This window comes from Fringilla coelebs, assembly GCF_963513975.1.
Source record: "Fringilla coelebs genome assembly, chromosome: 2".
Classification (NCBI taxonomy): domain Eukaryota; kingdom Metazoa; phylum Chordata; class Aves; order Passeriformes; family Fringillidae; genus Fringilla; species Fringilla coelebs.
In genome coordinates, this window is record NC_140029.1 from 56,970,746 (window position 1) to 56,998,404 (window position 27,659).

At 35.8% G+C, this 27,659-nt stretch overlaps 1 protein-coding gene across 1 annotated transcript in view; it reads left to right on the forward strand.

Moving 5' to 3' along the window:
* The window catches only part of DIAPH3 (diaphanous related formin 3), a gene marked incomplete at both ends in the record, with an annotated part of 197,483 nt that overhangs the window by 115,358 nt on the left and 54,466 nt on the right, over positions 1–27,659 (forward strand). Inside the window, 2 exons of the mRNA XM_084226963.1 lie at positions 8,852–9,014; positions 12,979–13,114. Of these exons, the coding sequence (XP_084083089.1) occupies positions 8,852–9,014; positions 12,979–13,114 (299 nt within the window). The remainder of the gene's footprint in view (positions 1–8,851; positions 9,015–12,978; positions 13,115–27,659) is intronic.

Below are 27,659 nucleotides of genomic sequence, written 5' to 3' on the forward strand. Positions count from 1 at the left end.
AAAAACAAAACAGATCAAAAATCCCTAAGTTATTTTACTGCATCACTTTAAATTTTAAATTTCTTTGCATAACTTCTGTCTACTTTGTAGCATGTATTTTTGAAAAATATGACTTGTTTTTCCTCTCAAAAATTAAATACATGAACAGTACAATTAAAGGATTCCTCTGAAGTGCAATGAATGAGGAAAAAATGCTCACTGTCAGCTTTTACATTGTGTATGAGTTTCTTAACTTAGTAAAGAGAAGTTATAATAGTAATGTTAAGCACTCTAGTGTTACATGGTATTTTTATGTCAGAGTCTCTTAGAAAAATATGTCTGTCACCCTGTGTCTCTGTTTTCTAGTGTATGCATTACCATTGTGAATGTTTTTGTACATGCAACCACAGAACCAGAAAATTTCTGTTATTTCAGAAATGAGATTCATAGCTCATGAAAAGTGTTTTCTGGCGTTATTTTTGCCAAAATTCTTTTTCTCCCTCTTTGTTCCAAATCATGCAGCCAACTTCACTGCCTGTCTTTCATAAGAGCACCTTGTGATGGGAAGATAATTAATTAAACTGGGAAAAAAAAATCATTCTTTCACTTAGATCTCTCTAGCCAATGTTGACCATATATGCTTGGCATCAAGACTAATCTGGGAGCAGGAACATGAGCAGACAGGTTGAAATTTGCTCTGCAGGCATGGTTAGGTTGTTACCTAGCTGGAAGACTGCTTTGTTATGTACAAAGCCTGGAGGACTCAGGACACAGTCCTCTTGATTCATCTCATCCAATTACACAAGCCATGGCAAATGACCTCGAGGCCAGGTGGATGTACTGGTTCTTCCTGTGTGAGGGCCAGTTCTGTCTCTGTTAGATGCCCTGCAACTCAAGTGTTTGCAACTTAGCTTCAGGCCTTCTGTGGCTGCTGTGGGTTATCTTAACCTTCCAGTGCCTCTACTAATTTTTTGTAAGGTTGGGTATTTTGTTGTTGAGTTTGTTCTGTTTAGTGTTGGTGGTGATGCCTTTTTCTCCCAACTCAATGTGTTTTTGGGAGATACGTTGCAGCCCACCAGCATGGTGTCTCTACAGTATGAAACATAAGTTTGATCCTGAAGAAACTGACAGCATAATAGGAGAACTAGGGGATGGGTCCTGAAGGCAAGAGATAAAATATTGCCAGGAAGTTACAGGAAAATATATCCATGAGAGCTTTTGGAGAATATTGCTAGGACTTACAAAGTCTGTGCTTTGTTTGGAAAATTATGTGTAGTCTAGGAAGTTAGGAATGGAAAGCACTTGTTAAAAAATCTAAACTATGAAAAAGGACAGGCTCTTCTTTATCTGTTAGAATATAATAGACTATTTCAGTTGGAAGGGACCTACAACAGTCATCTAATCTGAAATAGTCATGATGCAGGCTCTTCAAATACCCTCTAACTTTTTGCATTTTTTTTTCTAAAGACTAGATTTTGAAGGAGCAGTTAGTATACAGCTTTCCTTGGATATGTAGTTATAAAAAAAGATAAGAACTTAATTAGCAAAATTCAGTTGAGAATGAGTGAATCCTCCCAAAAATCTAAGCAGGAGAGCAAAAGAAAAGTGGATAAAGAAAGATGTAGTTTATATACATTATAAGCTGATACCAAACATCTAATATCCAAAAATGATTATGTAGGATGCCTCATTTCCCTTTGGGTTACTAACATTTTGGGCATTTATGAAACTTCCTGGCAGAAATGAGTGGAATACTGTGATAAAAAATTATCAGTTGTATTTAAGACAGAGTAAGTAGGCAGACCTTGTTGATAAGTAGCATAAACTTTTTCCAGGATTGAAATTCCTTCCCCATATATGAAAACCATTAGAGCAGTTTACTGATCACTTAAAAAGGATAATGATCATCTTAGGAAATGCAAAGAAGGATCTACAATTCATCCTTTTCAGGCATCTCAAAAGCTCTAATCCTGCTAGAGAAGATATGGATTATCAGTGTCCGTCAAGAAGATAAGTCATAGCCATAAAATTAAATTTGTTCTTTGCATCAGTTTTCTCTAGGGAGAATTTCAGTTGACCCTACTGTGTAATATTTTAAGTGGAAGGATGATGTTAAATGAAGTAATTAGTAGAATTCTTTTTCTTAATATGAAATAAATAGCAATAAATCCCCAGGAGTAAACAGTGGTCACAAAACACTTGAAAAAAATTAAAAATCAACTCAAATATAAACTTAAAGGACTACAGACTCTTACATGAACTAAGCTAGCTGGAGGCACAAAGAAATCATGCAACTGAGGAATTGTAGAAGAATTTGGGTTGGGTGGAATCTTAAGGATCATCTGGTTTCAATCCCTTTGCCTGCAGGAACACCTTTCACTAGGTCAGGTTAAAGCTGAAAAGAAGTCTGCAAGTTTTTTAGAAGGGCTACAAGGAGGATCTTAAGTCAGGCTTTGCTACCAAGAAAACTGATGAAGACTAAATACAAAATGAACATGTACTAATTGGAAGTAAAATGTGATGGAAGAGAGTTGTTGTGTGTTTTGTAAAGAGAAACCATCCTTTGCAAGTCTATTGCAGCATGCTAGAAACTGAATACTACATCACTTGAATTATCATGCTACTTTTGCCAAGTTTTGTTTCCTCCTTGTTTTCCCTAATTGTTGGGTATTGACTGCTGTCAGAAACTGGCAAAATAAATATTTGGTGTTTCTTAGAATAAATCAGTACAGGTAAAACCAACTCTTAAGATCCTATTAGTGACCTGAGACCATATGCTGAAGTCAATAATACACATTTTATTTAACAGTAAATGGGGGTGGGTAGGGGGAAAGGATGTGAGGTGTAAAGCAGGAGATAGTTCCCACTCATGAATCCAGTGATATGTTACTAGTCTTTCTTCACCTTAGGCTTCTTGGTGATGTTGTGTCCTGACGTAGTTCAAAACTTTTGACTATACAGTTTAGCAAACAAATAAATGAATGCTCACTGGCTATACAGCTCTCTTACTGTTAGTCCCGTGCTCAGTCTTTCTCTTTGTTTGAGTCCTGTGTTTCTTGGTTCAGTGGGTTGTGATCTACCCTGCCAGAATTACCTTCTACCCAGCTTGAGCTGATTTCAGCACAGTTGCTGAATTGGCTTTCTTTGTGGACTAGAAATTCTGCATTCTTTATGTCCATTATAGAGATATATTCTTCTCCTCCAGGTTTGTTACCTTCCCCTAGGTCTGAGATAACACCCAACAACAGTATCACCTTTATCTGATCTTGAGTTCCTGTCACAGTGGCTTAATTTATAGTCCCTCATATTTGGAGGCATATCTGGGGGGGGGCTTCTTCAGTAGTCACAGTTGCCCATCTATCCCATAACTTGGGGTGATCTTTGTTTGACCAGTGATATTTGAATTTGCAGCTGCTTCTTTACACAGATTTCCACAGAGGCAATTTTTGTCTGGGTGCATTAACCAGGATGTGCTACCCAGATCTCACCTCTGCCAGGTTAGAAACATCCTGTCACTCCCTTCTGTGCTTATCTCCCTTCTGTGGCCTGAAGAGTGCTTGAGACGGGCAACTGTGTTCTTTAAGTCCTTACACCAGCCATACTACATATTTCATTGTATTAGACTATTCAAATACAATATTTTGAATAGTAAATATTATAAACAGAAGTAGTTTACCCTCACCTACTACCTGACCCAGCAGACAGACAGCAATTTGTAAACAGCAGAGTTGCCTACGCTTTCTAGTCATGTCTGTGAACACACTAATTAAAGAAGCTCACTTTTAGGAAAACAGGAACTTCAATAAATTACGAAGCAGAAAAGGTTTGATGTAAAGGTTAGATAATCCTGCACAGCATGATGAAACCTGGACCTGTCTTTACTTTTATTCCTATGACAAGGAAATCTGAATGGTGATGATGTCTTGAAAAGCATGCGGCTCATGAAAAGAAACCAGCAGGAAGTCTTAAAAAAGAAGGATAGTGCTTTGTAGAAAATAATTTTTCATCCTGAGTACAATTAAGCTCCATGGACAAGCAGGCCATTACATCCTGTCGCTAAATATCACAACCCAAAGCCCCCTAATGAACTGATTAGCATTCTTGTTTCTTTTGGAAGTCAGAGACATGCACAGTTGGTTCACTCTTTTATTGACAAAGTCTGTAATTAGGAATATTTCTCCTATATATTAGATTGAGTTAATTTGTGAGCCATCATGTGTATGATAGCTAAAAAGAAATAGTTATTATCTCAATTCTTCTGTTTCCTTTAATTAGGGAAGTCAAAGAATATTGAGTTGATATTGATCTAACGTATTAAATCCATCGAGTGAAATGTTCCATAAAAAACACAGTGAACAAAATACACTTGTACATTCAAAATAAAAATTTAGTGGGTTTAGGAAGAGTATTTAAATTGCATATTAAAAGTTTAATTAAGTGATTTAGTCAACATACTGTTTATCAGTACAGCTCCCATCTTCTGATTTTCCAAGCAGCAGCTGAGAAAGTTTGAGCTTACTGATAGAAGTGGTGTTGATGGTGTTCTTTTACAGAAACTTATGGAACTAATACTTGAGAGACAATCAGCTGATTGCTGCTTTTCAGCTAGGGAAAAATCCTTTCTTTTGATCAATTAGCTGTTCCTTTGCCATTTAATTTGATTTGTTGACATTGCAGAAAGGGGAGGAAGAAACAGTACTTGAATGAGTCAGAGCCTTCACTACCAAATGAGATAAAAGAAACCAATTTCAGCTGCAGGGAAGGGACTTACTGCCTCCAAACTGTTGGCTCCTTAATTGACCTCATAGTTTGAAGTTCCCCCCGTAGATGAATCTGTAAGATGTCCTTGCATGCTAAGGACTTTGTGGATTACAGAACCTGAGCTTCAGGTAAAAAAAGGTTGTGTGTTGCTCTTTGGTAGAAGGTCAAGATGTTAACTGTGTGGACAGGCAATGAGATAGGTTTTGGCAACAAATACAAATTTAATTTAAGTCTATACTTTTTTTAATATCTGGTTTGGACTTGAGGCATATATTATAGCTAGCACTGGTTTTACTTGTAATATATGATACGTACACAGTGGATGCAGGAGCTTTGTGTGATACAAATACCTGCCAATTTGTTTTAGTATTATAACGCAGAGATAAGTAGGAGTGAATCAAAGAGAAGGTATTATTTGACAAGTACTCTTCAGAAGGTACTGATTTAAAAATCGAAACATTTCTATGTGTTTCTTGAACTATTATTTCCAGATGCAGAATTTTTCTGTTGAACCCTGGTATGTGCATATAAAAAGAATTCTCTCTGACATGTATTTTTCAGACAATTACAATTATTTTCCCAAAATGTGAGAAATCCTTAACAGTCCTACAGCATTCACACTGCTTGCTCTTAGTAGAAAATCATTTGTTGAAATGGTTTGAAGTGACCACAAAGTGTTTTGCACCTGTCTTCTAAAGGTTTGCCATGTTTTGTGAAGGCTCTTGTCATCTAGTATAGGGGCAGTCTCAGTTCCCTTTTGAAGATCCTTCTAAAATACAAGTGGTGAATACTCGCATCTCTTAAAAAAGTACTTAGTAGAGCTTAAGGTTATCTTTTCTGGGTATCAGCTGTTTTTACTTAGCTTGATATGCTACACTATATTAGTATTTTATATACACAATGTATTAAAATCAGTATAAACTTCAGACGAGGAATTCACTGTGAAAAGAGCTGCCAGAATATGCAAGACCAAATATACAGCAGTTAGAAATTTTGCCACAGATCTTGTCTCAGCCGTGCAATGCTGTTCTGTTACATTAATTAGCAGAATGATCTGTAGTCCGGTGATTCCAAAAAGGCAGTCTATGAAGTAAAGCTATTTCAGAAAAAGTTAACAAATACCAAACTACTTGATTTTGTTTTCTTCCCACCCGTGCTGCAGCTCAGCTGCACTTCTGTCTTCATTCATCCAAAACCAATGAATTGTGTAGATGATAATGTGTATGTATCAACCTGTTCATAATAATTACAGTTGGGATTGCTGTACTTAGTAGTATTCCCTGTTGTTTCCAGTTTAGCTAGAGTTGGCTAACAAAAGCCATATTTAAGGACAAAAGGAAGAGGAGTTATTAAAAGTACCTAAATTGAAACACAGTCTCAGAAGAATGCCAGGAGCTTAGAGGTATCCCATAATGCACCAGATGGAAAATGAAAATCTCAGGATTCATCATGTCTGGCAATGAAATATTAGATAGCAAAACATCCTGCCAGAATACTGTATTTTGAGTTTAAAATTATGCATCAGATATTCAAGGGGAGTCATTTTTCAGCAGTATAAAATTAACCATCTTGTATGGACTCTATTAACAGAGCTGTAATTTTAGCTGTGTCTTGAAGAATATGACAGAAATTTTCTCTCACTTACTCCACTCCTCAGGTTTTCTTTTTAGGATATTTTTCGGAATTTGGAAGATAAAGTCTACATTTTACTGATAATTTCAACCCTTTTTGTTTTTGCTTCCTAGAAAACGAAAAATACTGGAGTGTTTAATATCTGGCATTATGTAGAAAGACAGCAAAAATAATTTATCTAATTTTCCTTTACCCTTCACTCTGCGGAAATAAACACCCTCATAACTGCAGAAAACTATATTTTTTCATAAGACCTGTTAATAGTCAAAGAATCACAAATAATAAGTATTCTAAATGTTAGGATCAAAATTAAACCAGATGTAGGAATTATTTTTTCTAGTCTCACTCCTTTTTGTTGTTTTGGTTCGTTTGTGTTTTTGTGAACTGGTGACATTTCTTTTGATGGTCTTAGCTTGTGTTTTGTCATATCTTGTTTCACATAATCCTTTTTTATACAGTCCTTGGGCAGCATTTATTGACAAACTTCTCATCAACTTTCTTCGCTTTCCTACCAATAGCTTTTTAAGAGTGTGAATAATTTTTTAAGAATCTCGAGTGTAAAGATCAGTTTCCTGTGCGCTATGCTCATCTTGGGAGCTGAGTAAAGGAGATTCAAATTGATGTAGAAGAAAAGAAGGCTGGCAGCATCAGTTCTCTTTGATCTGTTGCCAGCCAGTCAGCACAGGCAGTCTGGAGCTGCTTATGAGCTGTATCTTGTGAAGTTACTAAAAGCATGAAAAGAAGCTTGTATTGGCAAAAGAGCCGTGTTGAGAAAGTCTGAAATTAGGTGGTTGATGGGTGATGGAAGACATATCTTTTTAAATTGTTGAATCTTGACTTTAGTTAGTCCTTTTTCACAAGACTGTTGTAGGGGAGGTTGTTCTGCACTTACATAATCAGCTAGTAGCCATTAGTGACTAATTAGAATATTGTGAAAGTGCATTATTTCTCCCTGCAAATATCTGAGATTGCTATTGCGTGAATTTCTGGCCTGGATTCTAAATAAAAATAAAAAAAAAATCCACCAGAACTTACTTGTTATTTTTAAAGCAACCTTAACAAACCAGAAGGACACTTAACACTGCAACTGAAATGGAATTCAGCTTCTAAACAAAGCTGGAAAAGGAGTGCATTGCAAAAAACCTGAAGAGTGAAAACAGTCATCCATCCAGCTGTAAAATGGTAATATGTAGTGGTCCCTAGTGGAGTTCCCCAGGGCTCAGTATTGGGGCCAGTCCTGTTCATCATCTTTGCTGGTGATCGGCACTACAGGATTGAGTTCACCCTCAAGCAAGTTTGCTAACAACGCCAAATTGGGTGGGAGTGTTGATCTGCTGGAGGTAGAAAGGCTCTGCAGCCTGGGACAGTGGACTGAGGTTGTGGTATGAGATTCATTAAGAAAAAATGCCAGGTCCTGTGCTATTCTGTTGGTCTAGATTTTCATGCACTTGATTAAAAATTCTGTGCTTCATAAAGTGACCATAGTGTATTTATTCTGTAGTAGAAAGTGTACAAATACAGTAAATTCTCTTTTGCAGTAGTTGAGGTGGGTAATTGAGAGTAAAGATAAAATGGCTATGTCTTGTCTTTTTAGCATTCATTACAGCAGAAAAAGAACAGAACATAAATATTTGTTTAGCTACCATTCCATTAAAGTACACACTTCCTGAAGTTGCTCAACATAGAGAAATGGCTATGTAGAATATTTTGTCTTTGAGCTTCTTTGGCAAACTATGTTATTGGAAGTCCTGAATAAACATAGGAGTTTTTATTTTATATGCAATATTTTGGTGCTGTTTATAAATTGCTTATCTTTTATATAAGTAGTTTTATTGTTTTCGCCTCTAATTTAATTAAGTTGTGTTGACATTGCAAATAGCCTTAGAAAAAGCATAAATACCTAATGCGGCCTTCGGGAACAGAAATAAATGTGTTACTATTGCAATGAAGGTTTTTATCTTTCATGATTTTTACTTTTAATACTGTTTATCAATATTTCTGGTTTAACTCTAATTTTAGTAGGGACTATAGTATTTATTGATAAAGTATCCAGGTTAATTATTGGTATCTGTACTTAAATTCCAAGAATATTGCAATTTATATTGTAATTTATATACCTAAGCATTTCGCTTAGGTATATAAATTCAATAACTCTCCTTCAATAAGGAGACAATGGTTTTAAATAAACTACATGGGTGCTTGAAGTTAGATTAGTTACATGCATTTCATTTCATAAGAAATTATGTGGTAATTGAATAATCTTTAAATTTAAAGTGGTTGAGATGAAAGTCCCTGAATTTATTAATAGGCTTAGTATACACAGTAAATACCAGGAAGTGTGTCTAACATGGAAGGAATTCTTTTGGTCCTTATTTGAGAAAATAAAAAATGTGTATGACATACAAATCGGTGTTAAATGAAAGCAGTGTTTTTGTTTGGATTCACTGAGTACTCTTGAAGCCTTAACAGCAGTGTACAGCTTCCTAGTTCATGCCAAAGAAGATTTTCAGAAACTTTCACGGATGCACGAGAACATGGAAAAGCTCTATCAGAATGTGATGGGTTATTATGCCATTGACCTGAAGAAAGTTTCGGTGGAGGAGTTTTTAACGGACTTAAACAACTTCAGGATGATGTTCATGGTACAATATGTTTATTTTATGCCTAATGTTTCTTAGAAGTTATATTTTGTAGCATTATCTATATGTATGAATTTGGATAATAAGCTGATTTGTGTCACATCTGGCTTCTTATTACATAGCTTAACTTACTGACTACACTCCTGCAGGAATATTATATGAGTATGAGTTTTGTGACAAAAGTTGGAATGATCCAACTAATGCCTACAGATCGAAAGAAAGATTGAAAGATTCACTTAGTCATTCTGCCACCTACTCCTCATTGCAGCCTAGTCATTACAACTTTTCATTACAACACATGTATTTAGGTTGCTTGCATGTTTCCCAGTCTTGTTTGGTTTTACTTGGTTGGTTGGGTTTTTTAATGATTTCAGACAGGTCTGAAGATATAGGTGGAGAAAATTACTCCTTTCACAGGTATTGAAAAACAGTTTGAAATTCATATAATTCATATCCATCAGTTTTGAGGAAAGCGCTTAAACTGGAACCCATATTTAGCAACCATTTGGAACATGTAATGATTACTAAGCCTCTGTTTCTTCAGAGTTTCACAACTGAAAACTAGATACTATTCAATTGCAATAATTTTGCTTGACAAGTTACATATGCCAGATTTTTGGGAGCAGGGGCATTGATTGTGTTTTCCTAATTTGATCAGTGCCTAATATGAAACTCAGTAGTCTGATATCAGAATTAATAAATATTACAAAATAGTTATATTACTTTAATTTCTGATGTTTAAACCATACCTCCGATGCAAATGTTGTAGAATTTTAAATGCTTAGGTTCATGTTGAGTTGGAGACTCTAAGAAAGTAGTTGTGCTTTGCATTAATTTTCTCATATTTCTTCTTTGTGTCTTTAAAATTAGCACAGAGGCTAGCCTCTACTTCACAGCAGTTTCATGAAGATAGATTAATTAACGCTTCAAAACAGTTAGGTATTATTGATCAGCATGATAGAAAAAACTTGAGGAAAATTAATAATTCTGTCTTGCAGAGCAGTTTGAAGGCTATATGAAAAAGATGTGTAGATAAGGCATGAAACCCCCTATCATTCAATGACACTAATCAAAATCTTGTGTAGCTGCTCAGTTTTGAGACTTTTCAGAAAAGATTTTTGAAATGCCAAGCATGAGACAAGTAAGCTGATTTTCATGATTGTTTAGTATTGGGGTTTATTACTGACAGAAACTGAAGGTGATGTTTATCTTAGAAAATTTAGTTCTGAAGACTTGTAAACTTAGTGCTGGAAAGTCATTGGATTATTATGAAGCCCAAACTAAAAGATGACTCGTCAACAGTAGGTATGGGAGAGTGAAGTTCAGTCAACTTGTTGTCATGCAAAGTTGATTATTTACATGAAGTATTTTCCTACATATAATTATTTTTTTCCATTCTTAATTAATGAAAATTAAATAAAAAGTTTTAAAAATCTTTATGTTTAAATCTGGAGCCCTAGACTTGAGTTTCTTAGCTAACTTTGATTTGCACTTTGTATTTCAGTGTTATTTGGTAGCTGTGACAACACTGTCACAGCTACCAAATAACACTCTGTGAGCACCAAATCTAGAGTACAGTTACTTGGCCAGATCCAAAAAAAGGGGTGAAGCATCTTGCCTTCAGAGCTTTAGCTTCCACAGCTAAATTACTGGTACGCTCAGTGGAGCATCTTAGGTATCAGATATCCCTGTTAACCTCCCTGTGTGCTTTCACAGCATCATGGGTACTGCCAACAAGCTCATTCCTTTCCTTGGAAGGATAGCTTTTTTGATGAAGAAATTGTCTACTGGTTAGAATTTTCCTCCAATTGTAGAAAAGGGAGCAGACACACCTTGAGGTAACAGCTCTTCTGTCCAAGACTAGGCTAATCAGGCTAATCATACGGTATAGAAACCTCTTGCTCCTATTGGCACTAGGTTACTCTTCAGCAGAGACATAACTTCAAGAACGAGAAGAAGAGTAACCAAGTAAAAATGTTCCCTAGACTGTTTTTCCTTTATATGAAGCAAATACTTAAATAAAAATTAAAAATTGCCCTGGAAGTTGCAAGAGAGAACCAATGAATGCCTCCAGTTTGGAAAATCTAGGTCTTGCCATTCCACTTACATTTTCTGTTGAAAACAAATGGGACATGTAGGATAGAATTTGGTCTTAGGGGATATTTGTATGAGAGTTTGAGTGTCTAATCTTGTGTTTTAGTCAAGGGAGATGCCTACTTAATTCATTTAGTGGAATTTGGAGAGATGTCTACCTGATGTCTCAAAGGAGATGTAACAACAGAAGTAGCTGGTATCCTGGAGAAGTGTCTTAAATAGTACCCAAGACATCATCAGCCTGAAATTTTAAGCTTTGACACAGAATTTGTGGAAAATTGGTTTCCTGTTAGAGAAAGGCTAGGGGCAAGGTGTGATACTCCAAAGCTTCCAATTTGCACTGCATATGAAGGTATATGTTCTTAACTCAGGCCCTCTTGTTCAGTGTCATTGAAAAGAATAGACATCTACATTTGAATGACTGCAGTCTGAGGCTGAGTCCTACTGATATTATTTTTTGAGAAAAAGTGGGTGCAAAATAAAAGTTTCCTTGGTCACTCTATAAGGAAAGTGTGTCATTTCTGCCAGTTTTGTACTTGTCAAGTGCCAGGTTCCATTTGAATTTTATCCAGTAGTTTATTCTACAGAATGCCCAGTCTGAAAATCAGCAAATCATTTGTCAAAATTATTTTAATCAAAAAAATTTAAACATTTTTTGGAAGCATCTACCCTCTTCTTCCCGAATCAAGAAATTTGACAGAGGTGATTTCGGAGGAGTCACTGTGAAATACAGTTTTGCTTTGTATAAAAAGTGCATTCCATTGTTGTTTTTCATGATGGAAAGCTTATTCTTCTTCAGTTATCCAACACAAGTATTTCTTCACAAGCTTTATGTGATAGGTTTTTTTCCCCTTCTTTTGGTCACTCTCTGTGGCAGTGATGCTGCAAACAGTGCCTGTGTGCCTGTGTAAGTGTTGCTGTAGTCCATATTTGTCTGTACTATGTAATACTTGTCAGTCCATTTTTTTCTTTCGTGAGTGCAGTCTGGATGTTTTTCCACTAAAAACAAATGAGCTGCAAAATTGCAGTTTTTGCCTCAGACCTTGTGAAAATGTTAGCCATTTTGTAAGAGGGGACACTTTAATATATTATCAAAGTCAGGGTTCTATGTAGCTGTTCTGAAAAAATACCAACTTTCTGCCATGAAGAATAGGTGCACTTTAATGGAAATGTAGATTCTTAGAGCGCTGAGAGTTTACCAGTGTACATAGCTAACATTAAAGTAATGAAAAGGTAATGCCAAAATACTTTTGTTAAAAATGTATTGAATGTAATAGAGGTTTTTTTGCTTAGTGTCTGAATATGCAAAATTTTTTAATTTCAAAACTCTAAAACTCATTGTTCTGTTTTAGCTTCACCAGAAGTCTTGGAGTACATATTTATAATTCTAAATAAACAGTATTGTACAGATACTAACCAGAATTTTTAAACCTAGTGAATTAATGCATACGTTGATAAGAATAAGAAAAATGGAACACTGTTACACAGGCAGCCTTGTTTTGCTTGGTGTAGTGGCAGCATGAGAAAGAAGAGCATGTCGAAATTGTTTTAGAACTACAAATGGTAACATACATTTATGTGGAACAAGATGATTTTGAATTCTTCCTACATGTGTATTCTTAAGATGAATTTCTTGCTGAATTTATAATCCTCATTTAGGAGCAATTAGTATGCTTTTAATGTATTTATTCTGAATTTGCTTACTCTTCTGAATAAAATGTTCTAAATATGGAATGTGAAATACTTACTTGATTTGATAAATTAAGGTTAGTTAAGGGTTACAGTCTGAAAGCTTTTTTCTGTGTTTTTAAGGTTCAACTTTGTTTTTGCTAAGACTTCCATTTTAATAGAACTCTATTACTTTTTTTCATAGCAAGCAGTAAAAGAAAATATGAGGAGAAGGGAAGCAGAAGAAAAACAGAGACGTGCTAAAATAGCTAAGGAGAAGGCAGAAAAAGAAAAACTGGAGAGACAACAAAAGAAAAAACGCTTGTTAGAAATGAAAACAGGTAAGTGATGTAGAAAACACATTTGACCAAGCATTTTACTGGAAATAAATCTTCTATTTTTTCATTATCTGAATGTGCTATGAGAAAAAAACCCAAAATAGACGAATGCTTTTTCTTGGATTAAAGTTTTCAGCAAAGAGGTGTTTAAATTTTGGGGTTTTTTAATGAGCTTTCCTAATCACTTGGGGTTTTGAGTTATAAAATTACTCAAATTGCTGCTTTTTATTTTTCCCTTGAAATATATCGAACCTTGTGTGATCACGTGTAAGTTCAGTTGTGCTCAAAACCCTTTATGTTACTTGAGAAAAGACATTTTCCAAATCACAAAGGCATTTTCTTTAACTAAGGTTACATACTCATTTTTGTTCTTTTATAAGACTAAGCTCTTCCTGAATTACTTGGTATTTTTCTTTGAGTATGTCAATTGTTATTTTAACAGGTCCCTATTGAAACACCTCAAAAACCCCCTCAGCCATGCATTTTGAAAGTTACTGGTGCTATGTTGTCTTATGTACCAAAAGAGTTGGCAGATGCTGTGAGTTTTTTGTTACTAAAAGAGGTGTCTGATGTTCCTCTATATGCCTGTATTTTATCCTAGGCTGAGCTTCTGTAGTCCTTCAGAATGATACATGACTTACTGTGTAAATTGCCATGAGCTTCTCTTTTTCTTTTCCTGAGCAGATCTTGTTAAACAGTTCGCTACCTAAAGCCTGGTTGGCACCTTTGGCATAAATGATTATCTGTCTCTTCCAGTTTTCACTAATAGCCACAGTAGGTGTGCTTAGTTTCAGAGATGTTTCGGACCAAAAGTCTTTGATTCATTTTTATAAGCTTGTCCATGTTTTGAGGTGTGAGTCTAAAGCTTTCTTGTGGGAAATCAGGCAGCTGCTCTCTGAACACAGAAATTCTAAGTACAATTCAAGACCCAATCAGAAAACCACCAGTGACAATCTTTTCAATGCTCACAGAAGACAGAGGAGGCTGCAGAAGACTAGAGAGGGATAAAATTGGTGTCTGTATTTATGCGTGGTTAGAAATATTTCAAACAAGATTTCTCTCAGACATTTCTCTCCGATTTCTCTCAGTAGGTATGACTGATAGCATTTTGGATAGAAAACTGATAGCCTTTTAGTACAAGTTAAAACTGCGCCCAAGTCCTGTTCTTCACAATGTCTTGTTCAATCTTCCAAGAATACAGGTGCCAGTGTTGGAGATTTCTGTGTTATATACTCATGTGTGTATGTAGGTCTCTGATAGCAAGCCCTTCCACTTCAGCTGGTGTGGCAGGGAACTACGTGCTTGTCCTCTCCTTGTCCTTCTGTAGCCTGGGGCTTTGATGTCATGCAAGTGTATCGAAAGATGTTTTTTGTCCTGTGAGTCACTGATGGTTCAGTTTGCAATGCCTGATCTAAAGAGCAGATAGTAGAAGATGGTGTTAGGGTCACCTCAAGCTATAAATGTCTTGAGCCTGATATTGCCTAAACTGGCCACTGATGAGTTATAAGGTTTCTTGTGCCTTTTTGCAACATATTTTCAAGTCTACTAGAAAACTTGACTTTTGGGAGTGGGAAGGAAAGCCCACGTGATAGATTTCTTTGTCAGGGAGGACAACAACAAATGTGTGAAAAATGGGGTTGTTTGTTTTGGTTTTTTATTGATGATTATTGTTATTCTTTTGACAGTCTTGCCAAAATCATGCTTGCAGTATTTAATTGGTAGCATAAAGTAGTTCTGATTTTTTGGAGTTACATAGCCAATGAAAGAAAAAACATTTTTTTTCCTTTTTCCCTTTTTTTTCCTAGCTATGATTTGTTCATTGAAAGGCTGTCTTCTCATTAAGAATCTGTAAATCAGTCATGTCTGATCTGCTAAAAAATTCATAACCAGGTCCTCTGTCTGTCAAAATATCAAAACACTCTTACCTGGAGTGTGACTGTGGAGTAACTGATTTTTGCTGCCTATTATTTCTTTATATGGTGACTAGATCACATGTTAGATTTGTAGGAACATTATTTCAACTATTGCTCGAGTAAAACTCATTGATGTAACCAACCCAGAAGTTATTTTTGGGGTTTCAAAGTGGTGCATACTTGGTAGAAGAGAAAATATGAGAGTATGTATGCTAAATGGTTCTTCAATATTTTTTTTCTCAGTGGATAGATCATAGTGTATTCTACACCTTAACTCTTTTTTTTTTTTTTTTTGTAACATGGTGTTTTTACTGAAAATGATTTGAAGATTAGGAGTGGCTGTGAATCCCTATACTATATGCTACTTCATGGTTTCTTAATTGTTTCTCTTAAACTTCTTTTAAACACTCTAACAAGCGGTGACAGCAATAAAAATCAAAACAACAACAACAACAAAAAATCCAATCCCACTTTACTGACAGTCATTAGCAGCACTGGTTGTGCTATTATCTTACCCTTAATTGGTTCTTAGTGCCTATCAATCACTACCTCTGCATAGTCTGTCTTAACATGTGTGTCCAAAATTTAATGTCAGGATAAAATCCCATGGGGTTGATACTGTAGTGTTGGTGATCGCGTGTACCAATGATGTTCCTAGTTGACAAGATGGCATACTGAAATTTCAGAGGTTTTCTGCAAGGGAAGCTAGAATGGAAATAGTTTTTTTTTCCTACTCTACCATCTCACTTTCCTTCCCCATGCACAGTTTTGCGTCTTATTCTTTTATGAAATTGTTTACTCTCTAGATAGCTCAAATTGTCCTGTCGATCTCTAGGTTAGAGGATGTAAAATGCTTCAGGATGTGTTAGCTCTCCAGGCCACTGCAATGCCTTTGATTCTCTCTTGCTTAGCTGCTGCTCCTTTTCTTGAGGTAAAAGCAATCTCTCATAGTGCTTGAGGTTGTGCTTTTATTCAGTGACTGTTATTTAGCCATTAGTGACTGCTTTATGATTCTGGAGCTTCTCTTTCAGCCTATACTTCATACCTTTCAAGACCTGAGGTGCCATCCAGTGCTTAAACAGGATTTGTATCATCATCCTAAGCTTGTATTGTTAACCACGGGTCTCATTTACAACATAGACATCTAACCTTCCCCAGATTCTGCTTTGTTCTTGAAGTCCTTTTCTTTGGGTTTCTTCATCTTCCATCTGCTTTTGGAAGCCATTTGAAGAGCAGGGTTTTGTTGCCTATCATGCTACCTTTGGCTGCATGAGGTGGAGGAAACTAATTTTGCATAAAAGTAACCTACATAATACTGCAAAAGGGGGGTATTACTGACTTTTTTGCATCGACAAAAACTTAATATAGAATCATAGAATAATAGAATGCTAGGCGGTTGGAATGGAAAATAAACCCCCAACCCCTCTGCCATGCACAGGGACACTTGCATATTAGGTATTTGTTACATATTACATAATTTGTTACATATTACATAAAGTAATATGTAACAAAATATAAATTTTATTGAAATATACCCAGTATGTGACTTGAGTCATTAATTTGCATATAACATGTTAGGACTGTATTTATACCAGTTCTGAATAAACCACAAGAAAAAAATGAAGACTACAAGGGTCATATTGACCCAAAAAGAAAACTAATCTGGATTAAAGGTAACTCTTCTGTTTTAGTTTAAACTAATCTTTTCAGTATGAAAACAATTATTTCATTAGTAGAAATAGACATTTATGACAAATATGAGTTCCAAGGTAGTCCCATAATGTATTGGCCTTCTCACAAACTCTAATACTCTTTCTTAGCCTGTTTTGTGCCTTTGATATCCAGGTGACAACGGATTCATCTAGATCCCAGGTATACTCTGTCATCCATGCTTCTATATCAGGCTTCTTTTGCCATACTGTTGCACCAAATTCAGTGTTGATATGGTAATTTTCTAAAATCAAATAAATATGTGCACTTTGTGATAAATCTTCGTGAAGTTTTATATTAATTTTTTTTATATCTCAGATATAAATGTATTAATATTTTATAGTTTGTGAAGTGTGTAGTGTTTTATGAATATGCAGTACAGCATGTTTTAAAAAAACCCGAACATTTTAGGTAGGTTTTACAATATATGTTTTAACCTCTGCTAATAAAACCATGGATTTCTCTTATTATATGGAATTGTTTTATTTGCCCTCTTGCAAATTGTTTTTGAGATTTGGACCTGCAACCAGTGTCAGATTTACACACATCTAAACTGTAGTTTGCTGTCTCTACATCTTAGCAACACCTTCATGTCCTAGTGGTCACAGCTCAAATAGTTCACTGATAAAGAGGGCTGTGAGTCTTCAGTTTATCTAGTAAAAGTATCTGCTTCATATTTTCTTTTAAACTACATCCTAACTTGAAAAGTAAGTTGAATTCAGTAAGCATTTTGACTAAGTAGTGAGTGATACTTAGCATTTTGAAATTTATGTTAATAAAATCTGTCCACTAAATATTCTCTGGACTACAAAATTCTATTCATCATGAGATGCTTTACTTGCTTTTGTGAAGCCAAATCAAACTATCACACGCTTCCCTTCCAAAGGTAAATAGCCAGTGAAAGGGGATCTTTATGTAAATGCCACTTGTCTGCATACTATTAACATTCAGATACATACTTTCTCAGGCTGTTCAGATTCTAAGTAGAAGCACACCAATCAATTATTTTGATCTTATCAGAATGTAAAGAATTCTATAGCTGAGATAATAGCAGCTAAATTTATTGTAATATAATTGAGAACTCCATCATTGTGGCATCTTCATTGTGTCTTACTTTGAATACTCTTTAAGTAACAAGCTGCTGTTATCAGTGGTTATTTACAAAGATTGCCCTTTTCTTGCCTAAAAGCAGTAGAGTAATGCCAAAATGGAATATCTGATTTCCAATATAGCATATTAATTTGTTTTCAGTTGTGTTATTCAGTTTCATTTTTATCATAATGATCTGGTTTTAAATAAGCTTTAGTTCATTTAAACAGTTATGACCTTATTTGCTGTCAATTTTGCAGCATTTATTTTTGCAGAGATTTTATATTATTTATCTCATTTTGGAAAAAAAAAAGCCCACATTCCTGTCTCACAAACTTGCTAAGAGCATTTTAGGCTTTGGTTCTTCAAATATTTACTGCTTTATTATTGTCTGCTAAGTTGAGCAATATGAATATTTTCATTAGTTCTGTAGTGTTCTGCAAAACAAAAGGACACCATGGATGCCAGTACTGATAGTTTAAAAAATGAAAGTAGTAAATGTAATTAGGTAATTAAAGTTCAGATTCCAACAGATAAAATGCTTGCCTTTAAAATAAATTAAAAATCCCCAAAGCTATTTATATTAGTAGGTACCCTCAAAGACCCTATTTTACCGGCTTAGCTCAGGTTCGTAAGGCCTCCATTTTATTAATTTGTTCTCACTGGAGTAAGAGATTCAATACTCCTCAAGAGTACTCCTTTCCTCTGAGGGGAGTGAAGGACTGCAAAAGTCATTGAAATGACATCATTAGTTTCTAACATATGTCGGCAATTTGTTTTTTCAGAATGTCTGCTGGGATAATGTTCTGAAAAATTACAGATTTTTGGACAATAGCATGTATATTACTAGCTTTTGGGAATTTAGGAGTATATTTCATTCAACTAAATTAGTAAATTTAGTTGTAAAGGGGACAGAAGATCTGACAATGATATATATGAAGAAGTCCTAAGGATATATTATTAATATCCAACAAGCATTGTGTGTAAGCTATTTTCTCCAGGTAGTTTCCCCTTTTGGAATTTCAAGTGCTCCACTCAAATTGGTTCCTCCCTGGTGCTGGTAACTTTTTCCTCTTGTTCCCTGATTGCCTCCACTTATCCTCAAATTGGACCCTCTTCACCAAGAGGATTCCTAAGGTACCTTTCTGTTATTTGAATTCATTCTTAAGAATCACTTTTATTAGGAGGCCAGTGGGAAATAACTCTTTTCCATAACTGTGAGGAGTGTAAGCTCTTCCTCCTGTGTTAAATTACAGTGGCAGAAAGAACTCTCAGACCTTTTAGAGTTGCTTACGCAGTGTTTACTCATGTTAATATTTACTGGACAGTTGGAAGTAAGCCCATGCCAAGTTTGGAGAGTAGATCTAATTTTTGTAAAATGTCTGTTTACCAAAAAAAAAATCAAAAAAACCCCAGAAAGTCATACATATGAGGAAGGAGATATGAGAAACATTGGCCCCAAATCCACCAGAAAGGAGATATCACTTGATACTTCCCTAAGTATGGAGGTTATTTTTCAGCTACAATTGCATTGTTTTGACAGTAAAATATAAATCTGGGTAAATTACCAAGAACATCCAGATGTTCCCTCAAGAATAATTGGCACATATATGCTTGAAAAAGGTTCCAGAGAATGATAAAATACAGGTATGTTTAATAAAAAAAAAATCTAAAAGACTCAATGTGATACATCTGATGTAAAACATCTACAGAAGCCACAGAAAAAGATGAGATACAGCAAAACCTTATCTGTTCACAGAATCTGATGGTTTTAATGCAAAAAAGTAGAACTGATTTGAATGTATATTAATCTAATCAACAACTAATAGTCACAGGTTGTGCTCTAACAAGATGTCAAAGGTGTTAAGTCTTCTGGAACACGGAGGTTCATGCACTTATTTGCAGCCCATGGGCTCAGAATGCAGCAACTGCTGTTAGTTTATGCTATGTAGAAGCTTCAAAAGAGCAAGTTGTTTAGAAGAAACAATTATTTTCCTTCTGAAAATTTTACTTAAAAGTAGAATCTTTGGAGATAGCAGCTGAAAAGTGTTTGTGAAACTGAGGTTTACACAAAGCCCAAGGGAAAATAAATAACAGCTGTATTTGGAAGAGAGAAAAATAATTAGAACAAACAGAACTGCTGAAAAAATTAAGGATCAATAAAGTAATGTCTGTAGATGAATATTCTCATAAGGCTTGCCATTTATGTTATAGCGGTAAAATTTCTCAACAAATGTGAAAACAATGCTGAACACTTAAAATGGCATTACCATGAAAAATAATTACAATCTCTGGAGACATCTTTGGGATTAAGAGCTCTGACAGATATAATGATTGTACAGATAGCAGGTTTTGATTTGAGTAGGCATTTCCTACTCCAAATACTACCTCACATCTCCTCTGTAAGGAGGTAGACATCAGAGTTCTCTAGACTCTCACTCCTGCTATATGATGTTTTTATTCTTTCAGGGTTTTTTCTGTATCATCAAAAGTTTCTCTTCTCAAGTTGCAGAGGAAGGGAGGAATAAATATCCTTACTAAAGCACTGGAGGATATGCTTTATTTTTACTTTCGTCAGTTCAAGGTTGTAAAAGACCCAAGAACCTGCTCTGTAATTGTTGGAAAGCTGGCTGATGGGAAGGTCATGTCTCTGACTCTTCCTTCAAACTGAGTCTGCTGCTGCTTCTATTACTATGCTGTTTGCTAGGACGCTTATCTTCACTCAGCAATACCTCAGTGGTTGTACAGAAGTACGGCCTTGTTACTGCATACCAAAATATTCTTGCTCTGAAGCTTGCTGACAAAAGTTACTTGATTTCTCTGGCAGCTTCTCTCTATTGAAGGCTACTAAATTCAAATACCAAGTCTTTGAATCATGAACAGCTGGAGACCGAGACCATTCTAGAAATGTAATTATATATTTATCCTGTCCTTTGTATAAATGCTTGCTATTGGCTACTAGTGCACAAAGGATGCAGGGGTAGGTAGGCTGTTGATCTGATTTTTCTGGGTATTTTTAGGCATTTACACCTACCCAACCCAAGATCAAAAGGTTCTTTCCCACCCAAAGCAGCCCAGAAGTTTTCCTTTGAGTAAGCTCAGTCCAGTCAGAACTTTATAACTTTATCACTCCACCCATGAAAAAATATTTAACCTGAAAATTTTCTTGAGCCCCTCATCTCTGTAGCACAACTTTCAGTATGAGCAATCAATGTGTATATCTTCTAATTTATTGCCTGTTTATAAATTTAAATGGAAACAGTACTGAGCTCAATAAGTTTCTTCAGAGGCACACAGTAACCAAGAGATAAGATATTCACACTTACCCACACAGGTGTATTATGTTCCGTTCCATATATACTTTTAAGAAGCTATGTTCAATTAATAATGCTCCTGTAGTTGTTCTTCCTGCTTTCTAAATGAAATTGTAATAAATTCATCTCAGTAATAGATGTTTGTATTTTTCTTCCCCCTGTGAAACAAAACGAATGAAAATACTAGTTTTTGGCTAGTCTGGAAAGCAGATTGGTTGTATTCTTGTCAGTGTCATTGGAGTTGTGATGTGTAAAGAAAATGGGAAACTCCTTAATAGTAAAACATATTGACTGACTTCTTCATATGTAATCAATAGTTTTTGCTATTAGCTGTCCTTTTAAATCATAGCCTTAGATAATCTGAGTGCATAAGGCTGATCTGTTTTAGTTGTAAGTGGTTAAATAAAACTGAAAGAAACTTAGCATTGTTCTCAATTTAGCAGGTTTTTTTTTCCCACTAAAAGGCACAGCATCCCAAGCGAATAGAAAAAGGGCTATAAAAAGATTGAGTCTTCTAAGTGGCTTTTAAAAACATCAGCAGGTAATGCAATATAAAATGGGTTTCTAGACTATCCTGTCTTGTTGAGTTGGCGAGAGAGTAGGTACGTATGCAAAATTCAGTGGACTTAGTGAAAAGGTAACGTCTTTGTAATCAGTTTGTGCTCATTGCCTACTCTCCTCTCTGGGCATCTCTACGATAGGTCTGGCGCAGTCCCCTATACACCCCACACTGTTCCCCACAGGTGTTTATATACATTGATAAGATCCCTCTGAGCCTTCTCCTTTCAGCTGAATAGCCCTACCTCTCCCAGTGTGTTCTCATGTGAGAGATGCTCTAATCTCTTTAGCATCTTCATGGCCCTTGACTTTGCTTGGATATGTTTGTGTCTCCCTTGTACAGCAGTGCCAGACTCATCACTGCAGATGTGTCTCACCAGTGCTGAGAAGAGGGCAGGATGCCCTCTTGTGACCTGCTGGCAATGCTTTTCTTTGCCACAGACTGACCCATGATCAGTATGTTGTCCACCAGAGTCCTCAATTATTTTTTTTAAAGATGCTTTCCAGCCAGTTAGCCCCCCATCTGTGCTCCTGGATGACGTTTCATCTCATCACATACAGATCTTTTGGTGGAGTTCATTAGGATGCTTATGTGTCAAGCTTTTCAAGGTTCTTCTGAATGGGTCAGCCATTATTTTGAATTTTGCACAATATGCAAACTTGATCAGACTGCACTATATTCCATCATTTGGATCATGAACAAAGATGTGATAAATATTATCCTCGGTATCAAGTCCTAGGGTACACAATTTCAAAGGCTTAGCTTTCTGTTAATTCTTTTATAAGTCCAGTTTACCTAGATGTCTCTCAGAAACACTTGCTTTGAGAGTCATTCTACTGGATCTGGCACCAATATAAATAAAACTGGATAATCTCTGTGGAAAACTCAATGTGAGTTTACAGTGGCTTTTTTCTGTGGTCATAGAAAGAAGGGACTTATAGACTCACAATGAATGTCAGAAATGTTTTATTAACATTTTTATTAAAAAGCTCAATATTTAGATGATTTCACTTTCAGTGCCATTACTTGAAGGGGAAATTATGATCCAGCTGAGATGCAAGAATTGGTACCTTACACCACTGAACTATTTTTGTATCTCTGTGGTAAAGAACACCTCTTACCACAGCTCACTTTTTGGTTTTGTCATATGAGCATCTTAAATTAAATTTGTATAGGTATCAACCTTAATTTCACCAGCTGATTTGAAAGGGGCAGCTGTCTTTCAGGGTTCATGAAGGGTGGAGTTTATTTTGAATTTCACCTGTTTTAAGCTCTCTGGAGCTCGGAGCCCTCTTTGTTATTATTATTAGAGTCAAAATATATCTATTTCTAAACCAGAAAAGCACTCTAGGACAGCTCAACAATGGACCAGTTTATCAAGGTCAAACAAGATGGCATGAAACCCACTCTTCTCAGCTAAATTTTTGGAATTGGTGCATCAGTCATTAGGAGAAATCACACCTTTTTAGATCATACTTGCCAAGGGCTCTCAAGCACTACAAAGGCTTTCTATTTCTACTTTGTGTTGGGCATAAGTAAGAAATGTCACTCTTCTGATACTGGACTAGAGTGTTGATTTGAAACGTGAGGTATGTGCATGTTTTTTGCTTTTGGAAGGGCTGTTATGTGTCCTTTGCCTGAAGTCACTGCAAATAGTGATACTTAAGTTTCATTTGATACTTCTGAATCTAAAAGGAACTGTCCTTTCAGCCAGTCCGTTCAAGGCACCCTTGGCACCTCTTTCTGCTTTTAACTGTACACTGGAAATTTTCTTTTTCTTACTGTATTGTAACAAGGTTCTTCCAAAATTTTATCAGTGTCAAAGGAATCCTTGTTTTCTGGGTCATGGCTCTAGATTGTGCACTGCTATTGAAAGTCAGCCTGATAGTCATGTATTCCTTAACTCACCTGTCAGTGAAGATTATCTGTTTGCTGCTATGGCTTTTACCCAAAAAAATTCTAAGCCTTCTAAAAAGATGAAGTTGAAGTGTATGTATCCTGTGCATTTTCTTGACAAAGTTGCTCATATCATCCACCCACAAATCCTTTGTAAAATTGTATCTGAATTTCATTGGAATGAAGGCTCATTGCTAAGTGACTACCGAAATGTTTCAATGTTACATTGAAACATTAAGGTTGCTTTATATTTCTGTGTTTACAATGTAAAAGCCTTCAAAAAGTCTTCTGCCCTGATCATATATGTGGCTGAAAGATCTAGAAATTGTTCACATCAGCAGTATGAATACTGCACAGCATCTGCCTTACACTGAGACTGAAAACATGGAACTCACATCCAAAACACTGGAACCCACAGTTGCACTGATGGCTTCAATTATCTTCCTCTTTGTGATCTATTGTTCTGCTTCCTGGAGCATAAATCATTCAAAATGACGCATGCCTAAAGCTTCCCTCTTGTGATTTTGTTCAGAGAATGTGACTTCAAATTTAGATGGAGTCCTTTAGTCAGCTGAGCAATGCTTTGTAGCCTGCACTAATCAAAATCAGTCCTTACCTTGTAAAAGCAAATATCAAGGACTTTTCATGATGTCTTTAAAGTAAAGGTACAACATTAATAAAGTTAAAAGATGTAACTTTCTTTTTTGTTCCTTATGCAAATAGTCTGGAAAAATCTCAGCTGTCACTGTCCCAAGCCTGTCATCATTTGCCTCTGAAATTTTTATACATAAATGTGCAAGACAGGAGGGAGCTAAGCCTGGAAGTAGGCTGTGAAGGGCTTACATCTTAGTCAGTCAAAGACTGGGTGAAGTATGTCTAACTTGAATTATGTCCTGAGCTGAAGAGGAAGGAAAAGAGCAGTCTGTATTCTAGCAAACAAGGGTTAAAAAGTATAAATTCTGGTATTTGCTGAATTGAGAGGATTTAATTCTTAAGATGAGGAAAACAAATCCAAAAACTTCAGCATTCCAAGTTTGTTGTTAATGTATATGAAGGCTTGAATGCTGCTATGGAGTTATGTCAAAGATGAAAAAAAGATAATTAAGCTCAGCTATCCAGCTAACTTCAGGAGTAGCCCTTGAGGTTTTGCATTCTTTTCCTTCTGTAACAGGTATGGAATCTGTAAGGTCTCTTTTTAATGGATGTATTTGTCCAAGTTGCATGGTTTTAGTTTCACACGAAACTTAGTGTTTAGCTTTAGGAGCTGGTCCTTTTCATTACCTACAGTATAACAAAAAGCTGCACATAGTTGCAATGCCATAAATAAAGGCAGGTGGAAGATGATAGTCAAGATTCCTGTAGCTAACTCTCATGAGTGTACAGATTGAGTAAGCAACATCAACAGTAAGCATGCTAAAGAATCCCAGGTTTGCTTTTCTGAAGCTTCTTGGTATTTTCCTTTCTGAGAAGAGTAGCTGAATAAAGCTTTGATTCTGTGAAAAAGGAAACGGGCATATTATTATGTTTTTGTCCTGGTAAAATGAACTTTTGGAGTCCTGGTGTTCTGTGGTTTATTTTATATTGGACAGGTTCAGGGGAACTAAAAATAAAGCATTTTTCACCCAAAATGATACTGTCACAACTTTTTTTAAAATCACATTGCTAATGGTACTTGTGGTTCTATCATGTCAGTGGACTACTGCTCCTGGAATTATGTTATATAATTTGTTCTTTATAATTACATGAAATGCAGGTGTCACTACTAACTGCAGTATCTGTTGCTATCATTATAAGATATTATAGGTGCACATGTAAAGCTAATGATACTCACTGCGCTAGAAGAGAAGGGTCTTTAATATTCTTAACATTTTTAAAGATGTAATTATGAAATTAGGTAGTTTATATCTGACTTGGCACTGAAATGTCAAGGGCAAGACTCACCGGCTACTTTGGGAAGTTTACTTCTCCTTTAGATGGTATTTAAAAGACAGTTGTATGAGTTTTAATTAGGTATGATATTAAAAAGTGTTTAAATCTTCTATTCTGCAATTGAGGGAAAAGAGATCATTTAAATCATAAAAGGGTATTTTTCTCAAAGGAATTACTGTGGACTATGTAGCTATCTGCAAGCCAACCAGAATTCCTAGTTCTATGGTGTCAAAAGATTGATACACTTGACTAATTAGGAAGCTGGTTGGGACTGGTGCCAGTCATCTGCAGTAGCTTGTGAAAGCCGATTTAAAGGCCCCTTAGGAAGTGTTAATATTGAACAGTATTTGTGACTCTTGTACTGGCATGGTAGCAATGTTGTATACAGCTCTCCCAAGGTAATTTAAAAGATTTCTCACATACTGCATGGTAGACTCTCACTTCTTAATCTTCCCATCATAGGCACTTGGACAACATTATGAATAGTGTGGGTACCGATAGTTACCTGCATAACTTGGCAGCAGTTGTCACAGTCAGCTGCTGATGTCAGTATCAGAAACCAGAATTTGGAGCCTACTGAAGTTGTATGAGTTTGAAAACCATGCTTTCTACATGTTTTGGGTACAGAGATTGTTAAGTATGTGCTTTTATTTGCAGTGGTTAGCTTGTTTCAATACATCCATGTATACAGAGCAACTATTAGATAAGTTTTTTCATTCAAGTTTCAATCTACTACAATTTATTCTTCTAATACTGTTTTGCATGACAATGGAAGGACTAATCTATAATCCACTTTGTGACTACCAGAATATTTCAGATAAGTGTGAAAAACAGATAATGCACGTAAATGTTACAGCTACTACAAGAAGTTGTGGGTTTGCAATATTTCTGTTGCATTATTTTAAATCTTCTTTTTAAAAAATTTATTTGATTTGCCTTTTTATAGTAATCAGGGTTTTTTATACTGAAAATTGTTACGTTTTTGAAATACTATTAAATCTGCAGTAGTCTTGGACAGGCTTAAGAGGAAACAGATGAGATGCTGAAATAGCATTGAAATTTTTCTTCTGTTATTCCTACTTCCTAAAATAAAACTTAAGAACTCTTTTCCATAGTCATTAATGATATCGTTTTGGTGACTGTGATAGTATTCAGTATTGTTTGAATTGCCATTACTCAAAATGCTTATAAGCTTTCCTCCAGCCTTCATGTTTGTTAATGCAACTAATGGCTTGGCTCAAAATTTCTTCAGGCATCATGTTGGTTTGAAACTATTCAGTGACTTTGTTCAGACATTAGTATTTTAGAGAATTGCATGACATCAGATGGAGAAAGTTAAACAAGTAGCAAAAAACACCCTACCAAACCAACAAGAAAAAAAGACATCACAGAAAACAACCCAAAACCAAAACAAAAAAAAGCAAAACAAAATCCAAACCTGAACAAATAGGAAGCCAAAGATATAGTCTGAGTGATTTTTTAAAATGTGTATTCCAAGCCATACTAATAGGTGTGATAGTCCATTAGTCTTAAGAGAGCAAACTTCAGTGTAATAAATAAAGCACATTATAGCAAACACAAAGAAAAATCAAAAAACATTCTATATTTCAGTCTTCATGTTTTTTCTGTACCTGCCATAAATATAAATGCTAGGCAAAATTATGATTTATTTGCTAATTTTCACTTATTTGGTTTTGTATGTAGCACTTTTGTCTAAGGTTGAAAACTAGTCTGGTAGTACAGAGTATAGAGAAAAGAGAAGAACTAAGGGTTACTGTTTCCTGGATAAAAAGCTGGCTGGATGGCTGAGCCCAAAGAGTGGTGGTGAGTAGAATTACATCCAGCAGATGGCTGGCCATGAGTAGCCCTCCACAGGGCTCAGTGTTAGTTAGTATCTTTGTCAGTAATCTGGATAGGGAATTGAGTGCCCCCTCAGTCAGTTTGCAGATGACACCAAGCTGGGTGACAAGTGTTGAATTGCTGCAGGACGTAAAGGCTATGCAAAGGGATCTGAACAAGCTGGATCAGTGGGCTGAGGCCAGCTGTATGGGGTTCAGCAAAGCCAACTGGTGGGTCCTGGATGTGGGTCACAGTAATCCCCTGCAGTGCTGCAGGCTGGGGGCAGAGTGGCTGGAAAG